Here is a 12594-nt window from a genome sequence, read left to right on the forward strand (position 1 = left end):
GAGATTAAAGTGGATTAATTGATCTAATACAATTGATCTCGATATTTATAATAGTTTGGTCTACTACTTTGTGTAAAGTTGAATCTTTAAAATTGTAATTACTATTGGCTACCAGTTGAACTTCTGTGCCCTCTTGCAAACTGGTTTTGAACATAAGGCTTCATGTAGATTAAGGTTAAACCTTACCAACTATACATTTGTAATTAAAATCAGTATTTAAAAAAAAAAAAAATAAGTTAGTGGAGCTACGCTAGTTTTCCTACGGACTTCCCTGGCAACTTCAGAATTACCCCATGATGGGAATATATATATATATATATATATATATATATATATATATATATATATATAGTCTTTGGTGGGGAATCACTGTAAAGTACCAGTAAGTAATTTTTTCAAGCACTCTCACTGCAGGAATTATTCCAGTACTCATTATTTCCTTAAAATCGCTGTAGATTAAAACAGGCAAAGTGTAATGTGGCAGAGCAATAGATTAAGTATAAAAAGTTATTAGAGCGCAGGCCAGAAAGACACTATTAAATACACATTTCTTATAACATTGGAACACCTTTTGACATTGGAACCCTGATCTCTAGTGCGACACACGTTTTGATTTTACTGCTACATTATAAAACAGATAAAGACACAATAATTCCGCTCCAGACAGATTTATTTGTTGATGTTGTGGCCATGTCCAGGGTGGGTTAAACAATAGAAAAAGTCCCAAGGTTTACTGGTCTTTCAACTCCTTCAGCCTCCTGATCGCAGACTTGACTGTGACAGCTGAAGTTGTGCTGCAAAGACAAAAAACAACATTAATACTTATTCATTGTGTATGCATTATAATTCAATAATTTAAACCTTGGCTATCCAATTGCTGCCCCTTGCTTCAACAGGAGCTTACCTCTCTAAAAAAAAAGTAAAGAAAAAACTTGTTGCCGCATTCATGAAGGTCCTTTTTAAAAATAACTTTCACATAAAAACTCCATTAGGTGATCTTGCCTTTGTTTTGTTGCATTAGTTTTTCAATATAAAAACACTTTCCCTTTGGTAATATAAAAAACAATGCAACCCTTTTTTCTTCTTATGAAGTCTACCCGTAGCCTTATAGAATAACCTTATTAACAGTATATTGGAAAACATTCCTGAAAATCCCTTACATCAGCACGTAGCTGTCCACAATCCCAAAAATTCTTCATTTAAAAGATTGCTTGCTTTGTGGTTCGGTGACAATGCTCAATGCAATGATGTTGATTTAAGGTTTTGATGGTAATTGGCAAAGCAATCCAATAATCTTTCCTATTGTGGTCTGGGAAAGGCTGCTACCATATTAAATTAGGAAATGTACAATCACCCTTGACACAAAATAGAATTGTTGATAGGGGAATCAGGCTTAGCAACAGCCGAAGATGCCGCCCTAAAACATTCATTCTCAATATGAAATAGTAAAAAGAAACCTACTTGTATGTCCAGGCGCCTCCAGCCACGGTCTTCCTGCAGGACCCACAGTGCCAGATGCCAACGGCCCTCCTCTTCATCTTGGTCTGTCGAAATACATTTAAAAGTGGTATCTTGTCAACAAATACACGATATCCAAATATAAAAATGTTTTACATATGCTGCAGGTTTTAAGTGTTTCTTTACATTAATATATACACTTTAAATGAACCTGAATAAGATCACAAGTTAGTTGGAGCAGTTTGTGGATTTTATAGTTGACCTTACCTTGCCACAGAAAGAGCAGGTGTATTTTGCGTGCTGGGAGATTTCAATTTTCTTAACCATCTTCCTCAGCGACGCGCCATAACGCGTGCCATATTTACCCACGATCCCCACCTTCTTGGTACGCTTGGCCTGTGAACAACATTAACACATAAAATGTTCAAAATATGCAACAATAATGCAGCTGCAGAAGCAAAACCCCCTCTGATATATTTAGCCGCTACTGCCACTAAACTCTTAAGCAGCAACTGTTACTACAGGGGCAAAGTTTTTGCACAATATTCTAGTTATGCTTATACAAAAAGCCAGTCTAGTTTTAAGGATTACATTTTCTTACAGAGGAGTTTACAAAGGACGACCACATGTCACAACACTGCAGCTTTTTTAAATGAGTTTACACCATTAAGTTGTGAAACTCGTAGAACCAGGCTGCTGTGTTAGCAGTGGTGTAACCAGCTAGCCTAGCTTCCGTTAACCAAGCTATCCAACGAGCTAACCTACACCAATTCAACAGTGTATACAGGTTTGGGGACTACAACCCTCTAGAAAAAAAGGATTTACGTTTGCTTTAATTTTAAACCTGAGGGTCCTCCAAGTAAGCAAGGAATATAGTAGTAATGCTAATGTGCCTAGCCCACCCAGTACATGGTCTCAGTGAGTAGCAATGGTGGCAGCCATTTCTGTCTCACTAGAACATGAAAACATCGTATTTGCTGGTGAAATAATCCCAAAATGGGCACAAATAACGGGCAGGTATAACAAACAAGAACATTGTGAAGCCTTCAAATATGTGATTAAATCATTATTAGCTCAGGAATTGGTAGATTGACACGGATTAGCAAGGGGACATTTTCGGCTCACCATCGTTTCAGTGGAGACGTAGGTCCAAAGAGGGATTGTTCACCGCGCAGGCGCGATTTACCCACTCGTTTACGTTGCATTGTGGGAATTTGAGTTTCCAAAGAATGCAGAGAAATGACACGAAAACAAAACTACTTTTATGAAACGTATAAAATACGCCGGTCCTTTTTTCTAACCCTAACAAGTTATTTTATTATTGCATACTTATAACAACAAATAATAATACATTTATCCACCAACTCGGATAATATTATAGAAATATAATGACGGAAATGACTGTAACTATGGACGCGTCGGTGGATACGCGCACGCGCACTCATGGGGTGAAACAACATCCTTGCTCCTTTGCTGCTGAGTTGAAATGTTTGTCGACTTAGCCTGTCATAATGCGGCATTTGTTTCTTGTGAACATTTAGTGCATTTAAAATATTCTTTCTTAAAGGCAAAGTCAGTTCTTATGCTATGAAGCTAACACGGAAACAGGTTCTCGCGAAGGCTAAGGCCTCCGACTTGGAGAGCGTGAAGAAACTGAACTGCTGGTGAGTGTCGTCATTTGAAAATAATAGTTAACGTACGTAAGTCGTTTTTGTAGGTTTTTGGTAAACGTTAGAGGCGTATGGTCGACAAGTCCAGCTCATTTTGTATACGTCGCATTTGTAGTAACGTCACACTGCATTTTGTTTTTGCAGGGGATGCAACCTGACTGATGTGAGTATTGATATGATATTCTGGTTTAGCATTGTAATACTATTAATGCTTAAATGACTTTGCTAGGTATATTTATTATTAAGTAAGTGTTAAGTTAAAGTTATATGCAAGTATTGCTATAATAGTGTACCCTTATGCTCTATCTTCCCAGATTTCCATCTTCTCTCAAATAGCTAACATTGAGGTGCTGACACTTAGGTTGGTCTTTTTAGTCTTTGCTGTGTCTCTTTCTGACACATTCACACACGTCACTGACACAATATAATTTGTTACATCTGCACAGTATCTTGAGATGATCAGTGAATCCTGTCTGTGACGTCTTCTCTTTTTCTCCCTCTCTGTAGTGTCAACAGCATCTCGTCCCTCTCTCCTCTGGCTGGCTGCCTGTCTCTGTGTGAGCTCTACCTGAGGAGGAACAGCATCCCCTCCCTTTCTGAGCTCTCCCATATGCGCCCACTGACGCGCCTCAGGGTGCTGTGGTTGGCAGAGAACCCCTGTTGTGGAGCTGACTCCAGCCAGTACCGCCTCACAGTGCTGCGCTGCCTGCCTCGCCTCCAGAAGCTCGACAACCAAGGTGTGTGTGGGCCTGTGTTCGAATTATTTGCACCGACAATAACAAAAAAAACATTAGAGCTATTGACTGGAGCAAAATCTGCAAAGCTAAGGTTTGACTTTAGAGGACAAGGTGAGGGTTGGATGAATCATCAGTGTGTGTGTTTGCAGTGGTGACAGAGGATGAGATTGCACTTGCTCTCGTGGAGGGTGAAGAAGTCAACACGCCTCCAGGAAGTGTCCAAAACCAGCTTTCAACCAACGGACATCCAGAGGCAGAGACAGAGAATGACCCGCTCAATTATAACATGGAGGAGACCAAGTAAGACTTTTGGATTGATACCACAAAGAAATAAAATCATAAATCTGTCAAAGTGCTGTCGACATATTGAGAAAAACACATTTCTCATATTTTTCAGCAAAATCAGAGAAGAGCTGGGAATGAAACTCCTCTCCAGAGACAAGTTCCCCTCCCTCTCTTCTCCATCCACCCGAGAAAACAAACTGACATTGAAAAGGGTAAACTTCTCACCTGAACAATGCTTTCTAGAATTAAAAAGCGATGAACTATCTCCCTTATAACTTTATTTTTATTTTTCAGACACACACTCTCGATGCAGTTCTGCTGCTGCTGCAGGATTTGGATGAAGAGGAGCTTCGCTTTGTGCACACAGCTGCCACAAACAGACTGCAGACTTACATGCTGGATTCAGAAACACTGACGTATTCACTGCAGACACAGAAAAGTGCAGAGATCCAACACTGAAACATTTCATAGCATGGAATCATTTGCAAGACTCTCTCGCCTTCTTTGCATCAACCCTAGCCTCACTGACAAAAGGGATTATAAAAATCACCCTCCCCGTTATTTTTATCTTTTACCTTACAAATGCAATGCATGGAATGTTTCACTGACCTCTTTCCTTTTTGTTACAGTTTACACATGTGGAGTAGTACTTAAAGGGGCCCTATTATGCTTTTTGGGGTTTTGTAAATGGTCTGCAAAGAATAAAATCCCAAAGTTCTCCCACACATTCCCCCCCTGCCTGAAACATCCCCATTGGACTCTTGTTTACTTCCGTGATATAAAAGCTTTCTCATTTCTCTCATTTCCCCTACTCGACTCCCCTCCTCGACTCCTATCCTCGTGTCTTAGTCCCGCCCACAGGAGATGCGAGCGGAGGAGTCAAGGAGAGAGGAGGGGAAGCAGCAGGCGTTTAGAGAAATGAGAAAGCCTCTCCTCTGAGCGGTCATTTTAAAGAGACGTCAATTACGGGCCAAAAGTTTTATTCACAAGTATTAAAAGTAAGCATAGGACACCAAAACCAACTGAGACCTGTCTGTCCGCCGCATCTACGCACTGTACCCCACACACACACACACACACACACACACACACACACACACACACACACACACACACACACACACACACACACACACACACACACACACACACACACACACACACACACACCTCCTAAAGCATATAATATATATCAGGCTACATTGAGAAACCTTCATAGTAACACAATGTAACACTCACGCTTCTATTGGCTAGCGTTCTGAGACATTGTACCATAAAAACAAGTGCTTTTTGAACATTAACGTCGAGGCATAAAATTAAAATATGAACCTGAAAAGGAGAATAATAGGGCCCCTTTAATTGCGCTTTTTTTTAACGCAGCATGCCTACCTGCCTTGAACAAACAAAAGAATGTACGTTTTGCAAAATGTCAATCTATTGCTGTAATTAAAGAGATGAAATTGCATAACTCACAAAGTGTTTTAATTAAACAGATGCTGTCTGAAAACATATACATTAAAGCACAAGGTGTAAATGTCACAGTGCAACAATGGGGGCATTATTGACAAGTGAAACTTTACATCAAATATTAGATTTATTCAAGAGGGCATTTATATCAGTGATGGAAACAACCAAAATATTGATTTGCTGGTAGAGTCAGTAGCAGATTTACACAAGTCCTCTCTTTTCAGTCCCCCTCTTCGTTCTCCAGGAAATCCATCAACGTGCCCGGATCCACAGCGACGATCAGGTACTCCACTCCATCTGCACCCTGGTGAGTCATGGGAACAATTGTAAGTGAGTCTGCCGAAAGCAATGGCAGCCAATAAAGGTTGGAAATCCTTAAGTTAAACAGGGCTCTACCTTGCGTGTGCGAATGAGTTTGTGGTCTCTGAACTCGGTCAGCTGAGTCCTGAGCGTGAGGTCGGAGTTCACCAAGAACGACTCTCGACAACGCTGGTAGAAATCTTGGAATGACAATCCTGCACCCAGCGATACAAATACGTTACAATCTTAAATCTACACACAATCATTTTAAGAAGAAGTTGTTACATTATGCTGAAGCTTTGCGTGTGCACCTGTGTATGAAGGGTTGTCTTTGTTTTCCAGCTGGAAATTCACCAACAGTTTGAAAATTCCTCTGCGAAAAGAAAGAAAACAAAGCCATAAAAAACTAAAGCAATTCAAGAGTGAATTATATCAAGGTTTAAATAGCATAGAATTGTAAAGACGAATCAAGAAACAGATGAATTATTCCAGACTTATATTGATATTTGATTAAAGGGGCCCTGTTACGCTAATTTTAAGGTTTCATAATATCTTGTTCCTCTTCTGTGACATGTTTACATGCTTTATTGTTCACAACGTGCTCTATTTTTCTGTTAGAGAGTTAGTCAATAATAGCGCAAGTGTATAGCTGTCCAGCTCTGGTGATTGATCCACCTCTTTAAGATGTCCCGCCACCTTAGCCTATCATGTACAATGTGTTGAAGTGCTAGCCAATAGAAGCCAAGTGCTATATAGCTATGTCACGGATATAAACAATGGTGTCCAATCACGGCAGGGGGTGTGGGGGGGAGTGTGTGGAAGAGAAACTTTGGGATTTTAGCCTTTGCAGACCATTTACATGCACAAAAACCTATATAACACACTACGGTTAAACAAAATAAAAAATTGCATAATAGGACCCCTTTATCAGTTAAATACAATTTTCATGCAAAAAATATGGAGATTTCCTTCCATTCTTGATATGTTAAAGTGAATATGTTCTGGTTTTGGAATGACAGAAAAATACATTTAAAGCCACTTTGAGAAACTATGGAAATGTTTCCCAATTTTCTGACACTTCATATATTTATCGCTTCATAGACCAAACTTTTAATCTAAAAAAGCCAATGCTGGTACCTTGCATTGGGTGTCAAGCTGCGCAGCACGTGTGTGAGCGAGGACAGGGCGAGAGCGCCGGTCTGCTGCACCAGGAGCGAGTTTTCATAAGACGTTTCCTCTGTGTAGTGCTGGAAGGACACGCACTCCCACCACAGCCAGTTGAACTGGCTCTGCTTAAACTGGTCCCACACTGGAAACAGGAGAAAGTCAGCAACAAATACTGATTTGAGTAGAATAAACACACACACTAGAAAACACCCACCCAATGGAGCGTTGATGTGGTCCAAAGAAGCCACCAAGTGCAGGTTGGGCAGGGATGCCAGCTGCCCCAGTGCACTCTGGGTCTTCTCTCCTCGTAGCATTGATCCATCGATGTTATGGATTATCAGGTACAGATGGAGGTCTGGGCCTGCAAGTAGATGCTTCCATTGTAAAACACATAATTTAAACATTGGCTTTATAACTGGAAACAATTGACAGTCACACTTACTGTCTTTTAGGGTCTGAGCGATGAAGTGGATCTGGTCTGAGGGGGTCCGGAAACTTCCCTCGTGCTCTAGAGCCTCACATGTCAGAGCATTTAGGATCTGCAATGAAAGCATATTATGATGAGTATAGAAGGGGAAAAACGTTAATAAATATTCAGCACATTGAAGAAAAAACATGTATTTGGTTTCTCAGACAATAATTGGAGTAAAAATAATACTAGTAGGATACAATTCCTATGCACCTGTAGTTCTTAAAAGTCTTGATCTGTTATCAACCTCGTCTTTGTTTTTTTATGTTTAGTCGTATCTGTTTTCATATTGCATTACCCTTTTTATGTTGCTACTTTTGGGTTTTATGGTTTTATTGTACGTAAACATTGTTTTAAAAAAACGTCCTTTAAAAAGTGCTATGCAAATAACATGTTTTTATAATGATCTATTGCTGGCTTTTTTCCTTATAGGAAATAAGAAAACTAAAGATTGCCAGCCTTATCAGCCCCGATCCATGCACATTCCTTTGCAGTTTAATTGTTGTTATAAAACGGACAAGTCAAATCAAGCAATCTGTCGGTTCTTAGCCGTGATATAATGAGCGTATATCACGGGTAGAATTGTAGTTACTTTTCACAAGTCATGTATCCCTCCGCGTCTGAGAAAAGCTACAACCGTTACAACTGTTACATTACGTCCGTTACGAAACTAACTAACTAACAAAGCTTAAGATGGAAACATTTAAGGTTAACTTCGACCTCCGGGGGGGTCTTACTATGGAGTAGTGGATTGAGCAGTGCCTATCTCCAGAGAAAAAAGCACCTAAACGACGACATGCAGAGCTACGTGAAGAGCGGGTAGACCAACTGGAAAAGTACCACCATTCAAAAGCTTTCTGATGCGGGTCTTGAAACAAAGCAGAGAAATTATGACCGTTAGTGGCCACAGGTGCGAAAGCTCTCTCCAGAGCTACTGGAAGCCGAATCTCGGGGACCGGAGAAAGTGGAGCAATATTCTCGCCACGCCAAGCAACAGCCTGAGCCTACAACCTCAACCTATACAAGTAACCACGTAAGCCATTCTACTGATGCTGGACAGTTTTTTTAAATAATCGATCAACGCTGTCTGTCTAATATGTTCGCTAGCTGTTAGTGTTGTTGCATAGCAACCACCTCGCACTGTTTTGTGCAGAAGGCAACGGAGGGACTATTTTATTTTGAACATCATTATTTACTAATAAAAACTATTTAAATTAGAGTGTGTATTTTTCTTTCATATTGCCACACTTGGTAACCGTTTTATAAAAGCAATAGCTCACTTCAGGCCGTGATATATGCTCATTATATCACAGCTAAGGGGCGTGGTTCGGCCCGAGCTATTGCTTAAATATACACTGTACCAATAAAAGCATTTTCCTGTGCACACTGACCGATTTAAGAGTAATGGAGGGGAAGAATCCGTTGACCACGAGGTGGATTTCCTGAGCCAAGTGAGACACACGGAAGTCCTCCAGCAGAGACTTTTTGCTGCCCAAACCGTAGACGATCACACTGAATCCCAACCTACACAAACAAAACACACAGCCACTTGTACCAAATAAAAAAATAAAATAAAAAAAACATTGAATAAGGAAACCACACTCAACTGTAACTGTAACATCCATTTGCTAAAGTGCTTTCTGTGTTTGCTGTAGAGCTGCTGGATCTCTTTGGCGCAGCAGGACGGCTTCTCCCCTAAAAGCTGCCCCAACATCTCCTGTAGACAAAACAAAAAAGAGGATGCAGCTTTAAAACACGGGAACACAGCAGCTTGTTGAATAAATGGAAGTACAGGCTGTTTGTCACTGACCCTGTCCAGTTTGGGGGTGTGTAGCCGCTCCAGGGTCCGGTCTGACGTCAACACCTTAGAGTTGCCATGGGCTTCGAAATACTCCTCCACCATACTGGGCTGGTTGAGGGCTTCGGACTTGCTCTTCTTGGCGGGGGTCTTGTAGAGAGCTGCAGATGATCCTTTTTTTGGAGTCTTTAAGTTCTCCTTGTCCTCTTTCTTCACTTTCTTTTCTTCCTCCAGCCCGTCTTCATCGTCGTCCTCCCCAGAGTCAGAGGGCGACAGCTCGCTATCGCTGTCTTGCACGCTTGGAGCTGAAAGCATCAAAGAGCTTAGCTGTACTCCAACTTTAAATATCGGAGCAATAAGAGAATTTATGAATGTTACACTCACTGGTGATTCTCTTCCTGAGCCTGTGGGGGGTTGTGGAGACAAACTGAACCTTCTTGCTCTGATAGAAAAAGAACAGGAAATAATGAGAAAACATCTGACACTGCAGCAATTTCACCTAATCACATCTGCTCACGAAAAACAATGATGCTGGATGTGAATATAAGAAGATAACAGGTAACTTTGATATTATTCAACCTGTTGTCCACTAAAAGTACTTATTTTTGCCACTGAAAGGTCCAAATTGATATAATAATCCATTTGAAATACATAATCTGAAAACATTATGGAAAAATCCTACAGAGTAACAAAATGTGTGTTTTACTTTCGCTTGATCCCAACTGTTTGTTATAGTGTTGTCTGCGTAAAACAACATTGGAAACGTCAACGGTGTTGTCAGAGTTTGTTGTTATGGAGTACAGAAAGCGTAGCTCAGTGTTATCTAAAAAGTCTTTTTTTTAATGTCCTGGCTGAATATTTTGCCAATTTCGTCAAGGTTGAAGCCTCGTGAGATTTCAGAACCAGTCTTCTCAGGGCAAGACTTGGTTTTGACACAAACAAAACATTTTATCTCTCCAAGGGGTCCTTCCAAAAATGTATTCATACACAATATCAGCCTGTCAGTGGCAAAGACAAGCCCTTTAAGTGGACATACCTTATTAAGCTAAAAATCCCTTCTAGTCTCACCTTCTGTGGCGTCCTGCTTTCACCTTTGTTGTCTAGTTAGAGAGAGGAAAAAGTGGATTTAGCTGAATATTAATAGTCAGAGCAAAGAATGGACACATTAAAATAGTGAAGTGTGCTGAACTCACTGCGGCCTTTCCTGGTAGGAGTCGAGGGCTCAATGTCGGGGGCTGAGCCGAAGGACACGCTTTTCCCGGGAGTCCTGGCCAACTCACTTGCTATTTACAAAAACACAAAGTATGTTAAATCCTGGAATCTAAAGGAATAATCACATGATTCAGGCAGCTGGTGTCATGCAATAAAAGAGAGTTTGTGTGTTATGACAGAAGAGGACTGAGGCTCTCACCAGTCAGGGCCATGCTGTGTCCACGCCTGGATTTCTGAAAGGAGAAAATGGACGATCCAGCCACTCTGTGCATTCCCTCATCATCTTCTGTGAAAGCAAGGAAAATGATGGAACTGAGATGTGTCCGATCAAATAATAATTGACATATGATTAGCAGCAACAAACTCAATGGACTTGTGCTAATTCACGCTGTACCAGTAGAGCTGGAGCTGGTCAATTCCAGCGTGGATCAGTTGTGAAAAGTGATCGGACGTTATAGAATTTTATATTAGATGGCGATAAAAAACGCTCATAATAAGTTGATCAGAGCGAATTTCCATTATCACGACTATAATGGCGGAGAAGTGAAAAATAAAGCCTGTTCAAATAAAAACCGGGAAATAATAATATATTTCAGTATATTTTAAGATGATTATCGTGTTATTGTAAATAGTATTTTTGTACTATTTTATCCACAATAATCCAAACATTATATTTTCATATCATGCCATTGTAGTTTTGAAAATATATTTAGTGGAATAATATACTGTGTGTACATTTGTTATAAATGTGGTGAATAGTGTTACACAATAGAAGATGCCAACAGTAACACACACTCTTCAAAACAGTTTCAACAAAAACAAACACTTTATAACCTAATAATGACTTAAAAAACTGGCAACTTAGTGTATTCTTAGTGTTAGAAGGGTATTGATTTATCTCCGGCATAATTATTTGTTCACAAGTCTTTGCAGCTGGTGGTGTTTTTATTTTCTATAAAATGTCTTTACTTTTTGAATGTAATGCTACATGTTTGTACAACTCACTGCATTGTGATACTGTTTCAGCCCATCTGTGGGAATTCCGTGTTGAACAAGAAAACTAATACAAATATTTTGAAGAGAAAGAAGGGTATTGATTTGAATGATTTAATAGCAAGCTTTATAAAAATACCTTATCAAACACATCGAGAGCTGGGGGAAAAAACCTGACAAGTAGACTAGTGGCAAGGTTTACTACCCCTGATATGTATTCAATAATTACACAGTACCTTCTGCATTTTCTGTTCCTAGAGCTTCTATATAATGTTGCTCATCAAGGAATACATTTTCATCCCCATCATGTTGTGCATCCTCTTTGGGCCGACGTCCAGCTGGCCTCTTAAACGAGACCATCTTCTGGACAGCCCCACTGCTGCTCGGGACACCTGTAGTTACACACACAAACGGACAGTAAAACAGAGGAGTTAGCCATCTGCTCATTACCAAAGACTGTGTATATATAATGCTCATAACACAACATATCTAAGCAGGATAGAGGTTAAGTGTTGTACATACCCTCCTGTTTGTCCACGATGTGCTCCAGAGCATCTCCATCACCAATGAACTTCACCTCCAACACACTCATGGCTAAAGAGAAATACAGTATAGAGTTTGACAGGAGCTAGCTAAAAGCTAACTAAGTTACAGTTCACACAAACTATACATTCAAACTCAATACAGACAGTACAGTGTGGTGTAAGTTACGTTAAATTAGTCTCGCTGTGGATTTACATGAATGTCTAGAAGAAAAACGGAACACGTACAGAATAAATATGTTCAAACTATGATAACTTACCAGAAAAAGAGTCACTGTCGCCCAAGGGAAATGTAAACAAAACTAATATAAACTGAGAGCTACACAGTGCAGTGTGACAACTTTCCGCGCCATCCTCCTGAAGTTTTTAAACCACGTGACAAGTGAAAGGTCATATGGTGGCCAATCAGAATGTAAGCTTTACTAAAAACCACATTTCCCAAGATGCACTTCGTACAGTGGTTCCCAAGCTCCTTGCTGCTGAGACGACAGCGTTT

General features: G+C 40.2%; 3 protein-coding genes across 3 annotated transcripts; 1 reads left to right on the forward strand and 2 right to left on the reverse strand.

Moving 5' to 3' along the window:
• Positions 1–652: 652 nt before the first annotated feature.
• On the reverse strand, positions 653–2675 carry rpl37a (ribosomal protein L37a). Its single transcript, XM_034137932.1, has 4 exons — positions 2584–2675; positions 1726–1854; positions 1462–1544; positions 653–794 (listed from the first exon to the last, which is right to left on the reverse strand). The coding sequence occupies exons 1-4, from the start codon at positions 2584–2586 to the stop codon at positions 731–733; spliced, it is 279 nt and encodes a 92-aa protein (XP_033993823.1). The 5' UTR covers positions 2587–2675; the 3' UTR covers positions 653–730.
• A 219-nt stretch (positions 2676–2894) lies between these two features.
• Positions 2895–5044, forward strand: cfap410 (cilia and flagella associated protein 410). Its single transcript, XM_034137933.1, has 7 exons — positions 2895–3122; positions 3273–3291; positions 3443–3489; positions 3636–3865; positions 4015–4165; positions 4263–4362; positions 4445–5044. The coding sequence occupies exons 1-7, from the start codon at positions 3046–3048 to the stop codon at positions 4607–4609; spliced, it is 789 nt and encodes a 262-aa protein (XP_033993824.1). The 5' UTR covers positions 2895–3045; the 3' UTR covers positions 4610–5044.
• Positions 5045–5725: 681 nt separating this feature from the next.
• orc2 (origin recognition complex, subunit 2) lies at positions 5726–12441 on the reverse strand. Its single transcript, XM_034137158.1, has 16 exons — positions 12359–12441; positions 12079–12150; positions 11793–11948; positions 10763–10849; positions 10545–10634; positions 10420–10451; positions 9736–9793; positions 9364–9656; positions 9161–9270; positions 8945–9077; positions 7527–7623; positions 7299–7445; positions 7055–7226; positions 6229–6290; positions 6014–6132; positions 5726–5921 (listed from the first exon to the last, which is right to left on the reverse strand). The coding sequence occupies exons 2-16, from the start codon at positions 12146–12148 to the stop codon at positions 5838–5840; spliced, it is 1710 nt and encodes a 569-aa protein (XP_033993049.1). The 5' UTR covers positions 12149–12150; positions 12359–12441; the 3' UTR covers positions 5726–5837.
• Between the last annotated feature and the right edge of the window lie 153 nt (positions 12442–12594).

This window comes from Trematomus bernacchii, unplaced genomic scaffold (genome assembly GCF_902827165.1).
Source record: "Trematomus bernacchii unplaced genomic scaffold, fTreBer1.1, whole genome shotgun sequence".
Lineage (NCBI taxonomy): Eukaryota > Metazoa > Chordata > Actinopteri > Perciformes > Nototheniidae > Trematomus > Trematomus bernacchii.